The sequence below is a fragment of the Physeter macrocephalus genome, chromosome 14 (genome assembly GCF_002837175.3).
Source record: "Physeter macrocephalus isolate SW-GA chromosome 14, ASM283717v5, whole genome shotgun sequence".
Taxonomy (NCBI): Eukaryota; Metazoa; Chordata; class Mammalia; order Artiodactyla; family Physeteridae; genus Physeter; species Physeter macrocephalus.
In genome coordinates, this window is record NC_041227.1 from 93,345,480 (window position 1) to 93,359,855 (window position 14,376).

General features: G+C 54.2%; 1 protein-coding gene across 1 annotated transcript; it reads left to right on the top strand.

Annotated features, from left to right (window-relative positions):
• Positions 1 to 1,733: 1,733 nt before the first annotated feature.
• On the top strand, positions 1,734 to 12,611 carry TRARG1 (trafficking regulator of GLUT4 (SLC2A4) 1). The gene is made up of 3 exons (XM_007123564.1): positions 1,734 to 2,198; positions 10,991 to 11,123; positions 12,574 to 12,611. Exons 1-3 carry the CDS (start codon positions 1,812 to 1,814, stop codon positions 12,585 to 12,587), a joined length of 534 nt encoding a protein of 177 aa, XP_007123626.1. The 5' UTR covers positions 1,734 to 1,811; the 3' UTR covers positions 12,588 to 12,611.
• Positions 12,612 to 14,376: the final 1,765 nt, after the last annotated feature.

The following is a 14,376-nucleotide window of genomic DNA, read 5'->3' on the forward strand; positions in this document are numbered from 1 at the left end:
ACAAGAGCCCAGCTCACTCTCCCTCTGCCTCATCCCCGGCCTGGGGGCGCCCTCCTCCCGTCCCTTTGTGGCCAGCCCTCCACTCCCTGCCCTCACACTCTCTGCCTCCTTTGCCTTGTCACGTCCCTTGTTGGAAGCAGCATTTCTGAAGCCAGCTTGATACACAACCCAAAGATATTTCTTTCCACTAAAATGGCTCATCTTGCTCCAAACCAGCCCCTGGACTTGGACCAGGGATTGATATCTGATTGGGATACAGTTTGAGATGACTCTGGGCCTCGCTTTTCTAATCTGTGATATCAAAGGATTTGAACGCCACAACCTCTGAGACCCCTTCTCACCTCTGACTTCTCACCCCCAACCCCCGTGACCTATGCCCTCCTCCAAACCACACACACACACACACACACACACACACACACCACTGGTGGTTCTAGGTCACCTTATAAAACAATGTAAGGAGAGAGATCGGGGACATAGAAAGAGATGCAGAGAATAGAGAAGGTGGCAGAAACGGAGAGAGGAGACATGAGAGAACAAAGAGACAGAGGACAGGCAGCCAGAACCGAGGCCCTTCAGAGCCGGCATCTGCGCTAAGGAGCTCCTGAAACAGGATCTTTGCTGGTTTTTTAAAAGCACCTTAGAAAAGCTCTAATGGCCATGAGATGGGGCCAACTCTCCTCCCTAAGAGCCCCTCTGCCCCATCCCTTGGTGAGCTGCTCATACACCCATTCAGAGGGTCCAGACAGAATCCAGGGGCCACACTAGTAGTAGACCCTCCCGGAGCTAGGAGCCAGGCTCTGGCCTGGACACCTCTGGGCATTGGAGGTCAGGGTCGAGGTGGGATGCGGTAGGTCCAGGGGCCAGCGTTTCCCAACAGACAGGAGAAGCGGGAGCCTGCTCCAGTAGAGGAGCAGCTGGGCTCAGTCTCCCGTGACAGTTGAAGACACACCCTTTTTTTTTTTTTTTTTTTTTTTTTTTTGCGGTACGCGGGCCTCTCACTGCCGTGGCCTCTCCGGTTGCGGAGCACAGGCTCCGGACGCGCAGGCTCAGCGGCCATGGCTCACGGGCCCAGCCGCTCCGCGGCATGTGGGATCTTCGCGGACCGGGGCACGAACCCACGTCCCCTGCATCGGCAGGCGGATCCTCAACCACTGTGCCACCAGGGAAGCCCCAAGACACACCCATTTTGACCCACTCTGTCTTTCTTCCCCATCCAGAGCCCCCACCCAGAAGAGCAGGTCCTGGGTCAGTAGTGGAAGCCAGAGGCTGGCCCAAGTCCCCCTGGGCTGGGCTGGGCAGGGCTGAGCTGGGCTGGGCTGGGCTGGGGCAGAGGCAGAATGCTGCTGGGCGGTTCTCTGGGGAGAGGGGAATTGAAAAGCATCTCTGAGGAGGGCAGGGAGGGAGGGAGGCTGGGTGATGTATACACACACACACACACCCTCCCTGACTTAGCCTAAGCCTCACTCGGGAGAAGAGCAGTCTTCTCTCTGCTCTTGGAGCTGCTTTCTGTTGCTTCCCCGCCCATCTGTGCTGTCAGCAGCATCCGCAAAGTTGGCCTCAAACTTGAATGGAACTGAAGGCTCCAGCTTCCCGGAGCTCCATGGGGCAGTAGGCCGGCCTGAGCCTCTGAACTCAGCTGGCCCGGAGAAGCTGACCCTCCAAGCCCCCAGCTGGCCCTTGCTCTCCTGGGTGACACGTCTGCCCCCGACCTGTAGGCCCTGAGTCTGGGCTGAGGAATGATGCGCTGAGGTCCCTCTGGAGCCCCTCGTCCCGGCCTGGAGCTGGAGCAGCCCAAGGCCCAGGCCAGCATGGCCCACCCCGGGCAGCCTCAGCTTTCCCCGGCGCAGGAGCCAGGCACCGTCTCACCCCTGGACCTGCTGGAGATGGAGAGACTCCTCACCAAGGTCGGGGGCCAGGATGACAAGCCCCTGAAGCTGTCCGAGTCCCCCTCGGGGGCTCTGGACCTGGAGCAGGGCTGCCACAGTCTGCCCTCCAAGGTGGTATCCGAGGGGCACCAGGTGGCCTCGCTCCCCCAGGCATCCTCCCGGGCCAGCTCAAGGCGGGCATCCTCCATTGCCACCGCCTCCTATACCCAGGACAGAGAAGTTCCCAAAGATTACCTCGTCCTTGCCATCACCTCCTGCTTCTGCCCCATCTGGCCCCTCAACCTCATCCCCCTCATCTTTTCCATTATGGTAAGTGCTGCTCTTTGTTCCAGGGCAGGGGCTGGGCCTGGGGTCAGCAGCCATGCTTCCCTGCAGGCACCAGTCTCCCTGCCTGGGAGGTAGAGAAAAGAGCTGGGTGCCGGGGGCTTGGGGGAAGATTCCCCTTCTCAGCTGGTCTATTACTCCCACTTGGGGAGGGGTCCAGGGGCCTGGAGAGCTTCTGTTTGCTGTCCTCCTTCATCTCTGCTCCTGGACATCACGGCTTGACTTTGCACACATCCCTGCTGGGAAGGGGATTCCAGAGAGCCACCTGGAGCTAAATTCTGCACAGAAATACAGCCAAGTTGGGGGTCTTGCCTTTGCAGGGGTCGGGGGCGTTGTCCCAAGGAGTCATTCCTGAGTGGGGCTGTGGATCAGCAGAGGTTGCAGCTGGCATGGGGTCCCAGGGCCCCATGCTCTCAGGAAGGGAGCCAGGCACCCCCCCTTGTGTTCTGTCAGCCTCTGGCAGCTCTGGTTTCCAAGAGCAGGCAGTGGCTTCCCTGCCATGGACTGAGGGCCCCGGGGCCCGGCTCCCCCAGGGCTGCTCCTCTGGGGGGAACTTCTCGCTGGGGCCCTCAGGGCCTCGCCTTTGCACCGATTTCAGCATCTGTCTTCAGGGTGGGGGGGCCTGGGCCAAGGGTGGGAACACGTGTGTGTCAGAGGGCATGGCTGGCCTGGCCAGGGAGGGGCATGGGGGCTAGTCCTGGCTTCCCACACACTCGTGCTCTAGGGTTTTGAGTATATTACCGTAGATCATCTCCAATCCAAGTCATCTGGATAGAGCTCCTTACAGAGGAGCCACAGAAAATGTTGGTAGATGTTGGTAAGTGACTTTTGTGGTCCAGGAGATTGTGAGAGAGAGACACAGAGAGAGGCTGGCAGGGAATGACTTTCAGAATGAGGTTAGGAGCAGGGGACAGTACACTGAGAGGGGAGACACTGTCTGCTTCCCTCTGGAGTGACTCCCCTGCTGAGTCATCCATCATCGAGCCCCCAGGAGCTGTGGTCATTCCTGCTGCCCCGCTGTCCTCTGAGAAACCCCTTATTTCCTCATACGTCTCTATCTACTTCACCGAGGCCCAGTCACCAGCCAGGGGAGCCTTCCCCAACCCCCATCAAATCCAGCACCACCTGCCAGGGCTTTAGGGGACACTGGCAGGGACTTGGTGTGGGCAGAAGAGCCAGGGCTGGGCCAGGCCTTTGAGGAACTTCCTGTGCTGCCTGCTGCTCTTGGAGGCAGCTGGGGGCAGAGCCGGGCCACAGGGGTGCAGCCAGTGGCTGTGGGCAGGGCCAACCTCTTGGTTACAGGGAGAAGCCCCAGGAGGAGAGACAGGCTTTGTGGAGGGAATCCACACAAGGACCCAGGAGAAAATGTTCGCTAGAATCCATCTCCTGTTGGGGGTGGCAGGGTGTGAGCTGGGTAGGAGCTGCCTTTGTCAAAGGAAACCTGGGCCCAAGGCTGTGAGACCACCGAACGCACCCCCAGTGCATTTCTACATCCTTCTCAGGTTCTTGAGTCAGGTCTGATGGTCACCGGGCCCGGGGCAGGGAATACAGTGCTAAACCAGATGCCACCACCAATCCCCACGAGCCTCCTGTCCAGTGGGGAGAAACTTGTAAACAGATCCTTACAACACATTGCAAGAAGCACCCACGCCAGACAAAACCACAAGGTATTCTGTGGCCCCGGGAAAGCCACTCAAACATCTCTCCTCCTCAGTATTCCCATCTGCAAAATGGGTGTCAGCGTAACACCTAAATTGTAGAGTTGTGTGAGGGTAAAAAGAGATGAGCCATACAAAGTGCTAAAGCACCCAGCACATAGTAAGTGCCATTACATGATGGTAGTAATTAGGTGAGTGTCTCCCTGGGGGGGATGGGAAGCCATCACCAGTTTGTTGGGTTTTTTTGGTTTTTTTTTTTTTTGGCCGCGCCACACAACATATGGGATCTTAGTTCCCTGACCAGGGATCGAACTTGTGCCCCCTGCATTGGAAGCACGGAGTCTTAACCACTGGACCACCAGGGAAGTCCTGTTTGTTGTTTCTCTTAGAGCTTTGAAATAGAATTCACATATCATACAATTCACCCATCTAAAGTGTACAATTCACTGATTTTTAGTATATTCACAGACAAGCGCAACTATAACCACAGTCAATTTTAGAACATTTTCCTCACCTCCGAAAGAAACCCAGTGCCTTTTTTCTTTCCCATCCCTCCCAAACCTGAGCAATCACTCATCTTCTTCTGTCTCCATGGTTTTGCCTCTTCTGGACATTTTATAAGCAGACATACCTCATTTTATTGTGCTTTGCAGCTATTGCATTTTTTGCAAATTGAAGGTTTGTGGCAACACTGCATCGAGCAAGTCTATCGGCGCCTTTTTTTTTCCAACAGCATTTGCTCACTTTGTGTCTCTGGGTCACATTTTGTTAATTCTCGAAATATGTCAAACGTTTTCATTATTATTATATTTGTCATGGTGACCTGTGATCAGTGATCTTTGATGTTACTAATGCAAAAAGATCACAACTTGCTGAGCAATGATGATTAGCATTTTTTAGCAATAAAGTATTTAAAAATTAAGGTATGTACATTGCTTTTTTAGATACAGTGTTATTGCACACTTACTAGACTACCGTAAGGTATAAACATAACTTTTATATACACTGGGAATCCAAAACATTTGTGTGAGTCGCTTTTTTGTGATATTCACTTTTCTAGTTCATAGGACACTCCCATGCCCTGGGGAGGGAGGGGTCAATTATTTACCTAGAGCTGAAATACTTGTTGCCACTCAAACAGCAGCAGGGGTGAAGGAGAGACAGAGAGTGTGGAAAGAGAGTTAAGTCTCCATGCTGGTGTCTCCAGGTCCTGGCAACAGACTTCAGAGCTCCTCATCTGAAGTCTTTCCACTGGTTACCAAGTGAAGGATCAAGCCCTTGACCCCAGGGGAGAAGGAGACCCACAGCCCTGACAGCCTGGCTAGAGCTCACTGTCTGCAGAGCATGTCCTAGTATGAGGCTGACAGAGTCTAGCTAATTGTTCCCATTTACCAGATGAGGCACCTGAGGCATGTAAAACAGTGCCTTGCCCATGGTCACACAACTGGCAAGAGGCACATCAGCTGGATACTGAATCCAGTGTTCTCTTCATGGCCCCACCCTGTATCTACCTCTGGGACAAGGATGGTGTGTCCCTCCCAGGAAAGGCAAACCTTTTAGGCATTTATGCAGGGAGGGAATAATGCTACTTCCTTCCCTCTTTTTCTCCCCCACCTCCCAGTAGCCTCCTCTCCACCACCCACTCACTCCATCAGTGGAAGACTAATGGACCAGCAGTGTCCTTCCCACTGTAGCTCTGACAGGCGCCTGCTGGGACCAGGACTGGGATCAGGGGCTCTACCTCAGGAGCTGTGATCACAGGTGTCCAGGCCCAGGCCTGTTCAGCACCGCAGCTTCCTGTGAGCTTCCTGGGATGGCCAGGGCAAGGTTGGCTTCATCCATTTTACCTCTGGATCAGGATGAGAAATGGCCATGCTACCCGATCCAGCAAGACCTCCTGTCAATGAGGGATGCTGGGCCCCAGGCGGTGGGCCTTCAGTTGTTGATAAAAGAAGCATCAGATAGACTTGGGTGTGTATCCCATCTCTATCCCTTTTAAGTCACATGACCATGTCCAAATCATTCAACCTCCTTCCTTAGCTCCAGTTTCCTCATCTATAAAATGTGTAATAGAACTAATGTGTGTGCCAAAGCCTGGAACATAGTAAATGCTTAATAAATGGAAGTGGTTGCTATTAGTATTAATACTAAATGAAACTACAGTGTCAGAGGACAGGGCAAACCCCCAGTGAACAGGCATTTCTTGGCTTTTAGCAATTTGGATATAATGGAGTCTCATCCCTCATTACAGCCTTGGGAAAGGTAGGCAGCCCTGTCTGTGGTTTTGGTTGCAGCCTCTGAGCAGTCCCTTCTCTATAGGTTGTTCCTACAGCATGTGGGAGCGATGCAGAGATCCAGAGTGGCTTCAACACTTCCTTACTTAGGCATTTTCAACAACTTAATTATTTAACTGATGTGTTGCAGGCTCATTTTCATTCATTTATGATTTATCCGTTCACTCAACAAGAGTGCTAAGCCCTGACCAGGGCTGACGGTCAGCTGGCATGTAGGCATATGGCTTAAGATATTGACATCTTTTTTTCTCTTTTTTTTTTGGCCATACCTTGTGGCTTGTGGGATCTTAGTTCCCTAATCAGGGATCGAACCTGGGCCCTTGCAGTGAGAGCACGGAGTCCTAACCACTAGACCACCAGGGAAGCCTCTTGACCTACTTCTAAGTTGGTAAACAGCTGCGGTCTCAAGCCCCTAAGTCTTCCCAATCCCTCCCATCCACCACTGCAGCTGCCCTGACTCCTTCCCCAGGATCCTCCACCATCCCTCCCCTCTCTCCAGCAACAGGGGGGTTAAACTGTAGTCAGGGCATTTCAGAAACAATTGTATCTATGCAGAGAGAGTGCTGTGAAGCACATGGAGAAGCACATCCTTTTGCCTTGACCTACTGGGAGATGCTTGATCTCTGTGGAAGGGCTAATAACTGATCAGCCCTGGCACATCTTGTCAGTTCTCCTGAGATCCGCTAGGGCTTGACCTGAGCCTCATGGCTGGAGAAAGCTCATTCCTGAGAAGTTCTGTTGCCACCCTCCTCTGGCTGGTTTCAGCCTCTGGCAGCTCTCATCAGCATCCTCCTCACCCTATCCTCTCCCCAACCCCGCCTTATCCTTTCCCCACACTCAGACTTTTTTCAATGTCTTTCCTCACTGATCTATTAACCTGAATTCATTTTCTCACTCACCATTCCCACAGCCATTGCAATCACAAATGATCTATTAATTCAGTCATTACAACCATTACTGCAATTATTATTAGTGTGCCTTCAACTTGAGCCATTTGGTATAAGAGGAAGATGATGTCACTAAAGGGGATGGAGAGCAGCTGGTAATTTACTCATAAAAAGACATGAAGGGTTTTCTTCCATCCCTGGAAACAAGGGATGGATCTTTCATTTGGTAACTAATGGTGGGGGAGGGTACTTCAGAAATGAAGCTGTCCACAGCTAGCAGTGGACAACTTCTCATGTAAAATTAGGGCTCTATTCTTAGAGGCAGTTACTATCCCTCCTTTCTACAGATTGGAAAACTAAAATTTACAGAATAGTTGTGAGGTTTACATTGCATAGAGTGTATAAAGTGTCTGACACAACAAAGCAGCCACAATCAGGTCTGCCCTGTTCCATGCAGCCATTCCCACTGTGTCTCCTTCAGCGGTGTCCCTCAGGCTTGAAGGAACATGCATGACCTTCCATCAATCCGAGTATGCATGGATTGATGGCTCTGCGGGTAAATAAGTGAGATTGGGCTCAGTGTAAATGAAAAAAATTCTCTCTCCCCCTCGCCTTTCTTCCTCACCTCTCATACCCAAGAAACTACCTGTGTGCCTCTCTCCACGGCCCTGAATCATTACTGCACAGACTTTTTCTGGAGAGTGGAGGGCACGACTCATCTTAAACCCTCTGCCCCTCCCCCTGATGCTATATTTACAGCTGAGAATGAGTCCTGGATAATGATTCAAGGTAACCCCAGGATTTCTGAAGCTGAAATTCCTGGAAATCCCAGAAGTCTTTCTGTCTGTTTCTCCCTCTTCCTCCCAATGTTGCCTTGGTGTTGATGTCCTGAGTGTGGTGACCTGAGCTTGCCACCCATTACAGCATTTTATCCTCTACCACTCCTATGAGGCAGGGATTGTTATTAGGCCATTTCACAGACGAGGAGCTGGAGCTGGAATATAGAACACCAGGCAGGCGTGGTGAGAGAAGCAACTGGAGAAATGGAGAAAGGCCAGATCAAGAAAGGCCCCAACTGTCACAAAACGGAATCTGGATTTTGTCCTGTAGGCACTGGGGAGCCTACAACTGGTTGAGACAAATAGAGGATTTCTTTAAGACAGGAGAGAAAAAGATCCAGTCAAGAAGGAGAGGGTGAAAAGACCAAGGAGTGATTGGTGCCCCAATGTCCCTGGGCAGCAGAGAGAGGCTGAGGTCTAGACTTGAGCTTGCATAGTTCCTGGCACAAGGTAAATGTTCAAATAATGCTATAGGGATTATGACAGTGGGGGTGGAGGAATCTCAGTGGGCTTCACAGAGGAGGTGGCGTTGGAGCCAGCTGTTGAAGGACAGAGAGGATTTGGACTTGGGGTGCTATGGGGGAGCAGGAACGTGGGCGGGAGAAATAGCACGAGCAAAGGCAAGTGGAAGTCGGTGCTCATACCCTGAGCAGTTCAGATCGGCTAGACCCAGAGGTTGTGGAAGAGAATGGCAGGGGGTAAAAGCGGGAAATGCAAAGCAAACCTGAGTTTGGACTCTGTTCTGCAGACAGTGGGGGGCCGTGGAAGATGCTGGACAAGAGTGATTGCCTCAGCCGTCATCATCTCTCTGAGCTTTTGTCTCAGCTCCTGGCTCTCCTCTGATCCCTCACTACAGTCAGGGGGGTCTTTGGGAAACCTGCATCCAATCATGCCATCCTCTGCCTGCAGCCTTCCATCCTCACTGGCTCTCACTCTTCTGGGATAAGGACCGACCTCCTTCCTGTGTGGGCAGAGCCCTACCTGGCCTGGCCCTGCCCACCTCTGCAGCCTCCTCTTCCTCACTGTCTCAGCCCCGGCTGCACTGGCCTTTGTCAAGTTCCCGCCTGCTTCCTTCAGTCAATAACAACTTATTGAACATCTACATATTTGCCACGCAGGGACTCCCTCTGGGCCTTTGCACATGCTGTTCTCTCTGCGCAGAGCACTGTTCTTCCATTTGAAAAAAAACCTATTTAGTTCTTACTCATCTCTCATATCTCAATCCAGATGTCCTCCCTTCAGGATGTGTTCCCTGACTCTCCCCTTTTATAAACTCTCATAGTACCAGGTACCTCTCCTTTGGAACACTACCCACACTTGCAATTTTGCTTTTATTTGTGTGGTCACAATGGAGGCCAGCCTCCCCCCAAGGCTGTAAGCTCCATGAGCATAAGACCTGGGGCTCTCTCGCACACTGCTGCATCCCAGGGTCTTAGCACCATGCCTGGCATGAATATCTGTAGGGTGAAACGGTGGTGTGGGGAGTAGAATGGAGAGGAAAAGAGCTTGGAGCCAGGGGGAGCTTCAGGAGGCTCTTGTCATGGCTTGAGCGAGACGTGGCACCTGCAACTAGGGCAAGCGCAGCGAAGCTAGAGAGGAGAGTCGCGGTGGAACTGACTAGGAGGGGCAACGGATTAGTAGAGTGGGGCGGGAGGGGAGTTATGACTGAGTGCGGGGACTCCAGGCTGTTGCCAATAACTGGGGCTTGAGCACGTGGAAGGAGGAGGCCTGGGAAGTAGGAAGCTGTGGTTTGGGGCAAAGTGAGTGAGGTCACACTGGGGCAGGCAGCTGGCACTGGCCTGGAAGGAGCTCGGCACAGGGAACCACGGGGTGGAGGTGGGGAATCAGAATTCTGAGAGATGAAGACAGGACCCAGGGGACGGGGGGGTGCCCCAATGAAGAGAACCGAGGGGGAAGGCTCGCGTCTGTGAACTTCAGCTTCTTTAAAAATGGGCAACACTGCCAACCTCACAGAATGATTCTGAGGCTAAATGAGATCATTTAGGCATAGTCGTCAGTCAGCTTCCTGGCACGAAGTAAGGGCTCAATAAATCTCTGTCCTCATCGTTAACCATCATCATCAAGGTACTTGATGGTTCCATGCTGAGCTCAGGAGCCTCCAATAATCAGAACATAAAATAACCAAATAAATGGCCTGAGGTCTCGTAAGTAGTCACACCTTTAGTAGACTCCTGCCCGTGCCTGTCCTATCAACAGAAGTCCGAGTTCTAGAGCTGGAGGAATCTGGAGGTCCCAGGCCAGTCCTGGGCAGTGGTGAGGGGGCCTCCATGGGGAAGCTTGGGACCCACCTCCTACTGATTCCTCCCCGGACCCCGCGTGATCCTCTCTGTCCCTATGTCCTCTGTCCATCCTCATCCTCACCCACCTGATTTCACCCAATTAAATAGGGCCAAGAGCAGCCGAGCTCACTGAGGAGGAGTGAAATATCAGATAGGGCCCCTGTGAAGCCATACATGGCTCCATCCCAGCCCCAGCCTTCCTGGTTCAAACCCACAATGTCTCGCCTTTCTGGTGTGATCTGGGAAGTGGACTTGGTTGAACAAGGAGGTGGTTCCTGGGTGGGATATAGGGAGAGGGAGGACCAGTGCCTTCTTTCCTTTTATGGCAAGAGAGGGCTCACAGAGGAAAAGAGGCAGGTATGTCAGGCCATAGAAAAAGCCACAGGGGCTGCCTTCGTGCAGCTACAGGAATGAGCCTTGGGCTGGGGTCCGCAGGGGCCTGGCTTATCTCTCCTGCCAGCTCAGCATGGCCTGGACCTGGTCCACCCTCCCAGGCCCTCGGTCTCCACTATACCACCCTGCCCGTCACTGTCCTGAGATAACGCCCTGCATTGCTTGGTCATGCTTCCAGCTGCCCCCAGCCAGCGAGGGGCGGGCTTAGTTACGGGTCTCCTCAAGAGGTCTGGCCGCTCGCGTCCAGGCCACTTCTCCTGAAGGAGCCCCCTGCCTCTCCCCTGTGGGGGCTGCTGGAGCGTGGGCTGCCGTGGGGACCGGGTGTGCTCTGGAGACTCAGGAAGGGGCCCCCTCCAAGGCTGCCAAGGACAGCCTTCCTGAGGTCTCTGCCACCTTCTCTCTGCAGTCTCGAAGTAGCGTGCAACAGGGAGACCTGGACGGGGCCCGGAGGCTGGGCCGCCTAGCGGGGATGCTCAGTGTCACCTTCATCATCACGGGGGTCGCCATCATCATCGCGGCCGTGACTGTCAACTTTGCAGGTGAGGCCCAGCCGCGCTCCTGCTTACTCAGTGGGAGGACTGTGGGAGGCTGTGGCCCAGCCCCCTGGGACGGGGGTGGTGGTGGGGAGAAGGGTAAGAGCATGTGCGGGCCACAGCCTTTTCCTCTCACTCAGGGAAAGCAACCCAGTCCCCTGCAGGGACTGGCTGAGTGGGGTTGGCCTTCTGACTTCCTAATGCCTGGAGCACAGATCACTAGGAAAGGGCGTGGGAAGAGCCCGTGCCCAGGAGTCAGAGGCCACGAGCTCTAGTCTCAGCTCTGATGGTCCTGGGTCCTGCACCAGGGTCCACCTGGGTTGAGCCTCGGGGTTTTCACGTCAAAAGCGGTAGGAAGAAGCCTCCCGCACGGAGGCTTTTGTGAGCATCGCCTGAGATAATGCATGTGACTCTGCCTCGTAAACTGGGGGCCTGCCAGACAGCATCCCTGATAAGACAGCCAGGACCTGCTGGAAGTAAACCACGCACGTGCTGGAAGTCAGGAAGCAACACTTTTGTGAGCGCCCAAAGGTGGCCCAGGGAAATCATCCAAGCAGGACGACCATTTTCAAAGGTGGCACTCAGCTGCTCACAAAGCCCAGGCAGCTTTGAGAATTTCTGGGCTATGCAGGTCAGTGTTGTCCATTTCCCTCCCGTCACACACTCACATTGGGAGCCTCCAAGCATCTCTGCCCCTTTGGTGATCAACATAAGCTGTTCGCCTAAAACACCTCGCCCCCCCATGTGTGCTCCATGGACCAGCAGCCGTGGCTGCTGACACCAGGAAAGGGTTGGCAATACAGACTCTCAGGCCCCACCCAGACCCACTGAATCAGAATCTGCATGTTAATAAGATTCCCAGCCCAATCGTTATGGTTTGGGAGGCACTGATCTGGAATATAGAGTTTTCAGCTTGGGGCAGAAAGCCTGGGGTTCAGCCGTGGGGCCATGGCGAGGGAACCTTGGCCTCGTAGGAGAGGGAAGAGCTCGGGTTTGTGATCAGTCTGCCTGGCTTCAAAATGCAGGTCCTCCACCTCATCTGGCTGAGCGCAAGCATGCTCCATAATCTCTGAGTTTGGCAGGTGTGCAGGTGCCCGAGAAGCAGGAACCCGCTAGCGCAGGGTATGAGCCTCAGTATCGCCTTCTGACGTCTCAGTCTCTTTGTGCTGCTGCTTACAACTGCTGAACTCAAATTGGCGAAGGGGACCCTTTAGTTTTCACTAAAATATTCAAGCAGCGATGGTTCTAGCCTCAGGGGTCCACGGGCCCACCTCCGAACCAACCGCCGAGGCCCCGGTCCTGTCCTTGGCAGGAGCTCACTTCCACCGGGAGCCCCCAGCCAACTCATCCCGTTACCATTTCCCACTAGGAAACAAAGACTCAAATCCTCAAAAAAGGGACCGGAAGACCCTATGTTCTGAGCGCTGTTCTACCATACCTGTCCTTTTCTCTACAGTTCAGAAGAAATAAAACTACCTAGGGGGCTGTGCTAGCAGAAGCAGGTCCTCGCCCGCTGGAAAGCTCCACACCCACACGCCCCATGTACCTCGGAGGACAGGATGGTGACTGCTGAGTACCCACCTGTCCCCCAGCTCCAAAAGCACAAACTTGGAAGGGAAACCCCCGAGTCACCCCATTGCCAGCCCACATCAAATGGGAAAGCAAGAGGAAGAAAGGAAGGAAGGAAATGAAATTGACTGTGAAACCAGTCAATACTGTGGTTTAATCTCAGGGGCACGTCCCGGCATTTTAACCCCAGGGTTCTGGCTGGTTTCTCATCCCCACGATTTCCTGGGACCTGCCAAGCAGCACATACTGCCAGAGTGAGAAGAAACCAGCCCCACAAACAAGACCACAGCGGGGAGAGAGGTAGCACAGTCCCTGCGTGTCTCATGACCGGGAGAAAAGACGCGGGCCTTTATTATCCTTTGTATTTTTCTTGAGGCAGGATAAAAAAGACTGCATGCCTTGCGCCACATGCCTGCTGCAATCCCAGCCAGTACCCTGAGCTCAGAGGCCAAGCTTCTGCTCAGCACACGCCCTGGAACCCCTCGGACACGCAGGATGTGCAGCTGCTCTGGAAGGAGGCAACAGCCATACTTCAATCCTACATCCATCGCAGGGTGGAGGCACCGAGAGGAATGTTGGTGGAGACAGAAACGGGGACAGCATGACCCACAGACCTCTTCCCAAACATTTCAGCCTCAGGAGCGTCTCGGCTGAGAAGTCTGGTGTCAGAGCATCTGCCAGGCTGACGCAGTCTGCCTCTAGTCCCTACCTGGGCTGTAGCCTGGGGCACCAACCAAGAACTCCCGGGGGGCCTGACCTTGCCTCCAGGGCAGCCAGTGAAAAGGAACCCAGGCCTGAGCTCTCATCCTGACAGGCCCTCCCCGGCTGTCTGGGGCACAAACTCGGAGTTTCATGCAGAGGGGCTCAGGGTCCCCATGCAGCGTGGCTCAGGTGGGGCCTGGGCTCCCAGCTCCCAGCCCAGCTGCATCTGATTCTCTGTGCCTCACCCTGTGCCCCTGGCCAACCACAGACAGCAAAGGCTTTCCCTGGAGCAGCCTTTGGGACCACGCCTGGGGGAAATTCCCATGGGCTCCCAGGTCATTAGGGGTGTTTGTGCCTTCTGCAGGGGCGTGGGCCAGAGTTTTTATGAAGGTTTGTTGTTCATGGGGTCTAGAGAGTTTCAAGGTAGAGGGAAGAGCTTGGCTGAAGGGTCCCATCTTTGGGGACCCGGCCTTAGGATCACATCCACATGCCCAGAATCAGGGGCCCGGACATCATGGCCTTTGTCTCAGGACCTAATGGGACACCTGGAAGGAGTTAAGCAGGGCCCCTCAGATTTCTCCCTGGTCTTTCTTGCCCCCACTTCCCCTGTTGGCTTCAGCCCCCAAACCCTTGGAGAAGGATGCTCCAGGCCTTCCCACCCTGTGAGGCCCTGCCTAGCAGCTAGGGTTCCAGGAGGTTGGGAGGGCAGGGTCTCAGGGCCCCAAGTTGGCCAAGAATGTTTCCTCTGTGCCTGTTCAGGACCCTCATGCTTCCTTTCAGGGTCCCTGCCCGTCTCTCCCACCCTCCTCAGAGGCTCCCGAGGAGGGAGCATGTCAGCAGAGAGGCTCTGTCTGCCGGGAGGGGCTCTGGGTCCTGGGTGCAGCCCCAAGCCTTCTAGGAGGGCCTGTATGAACGAGGGGAGGGTCCAGGCCCCAGAGGCATGCGCAGATCCCTCTAGGGCTGGCGTTCCTGTGTCAGTCACCCAGCC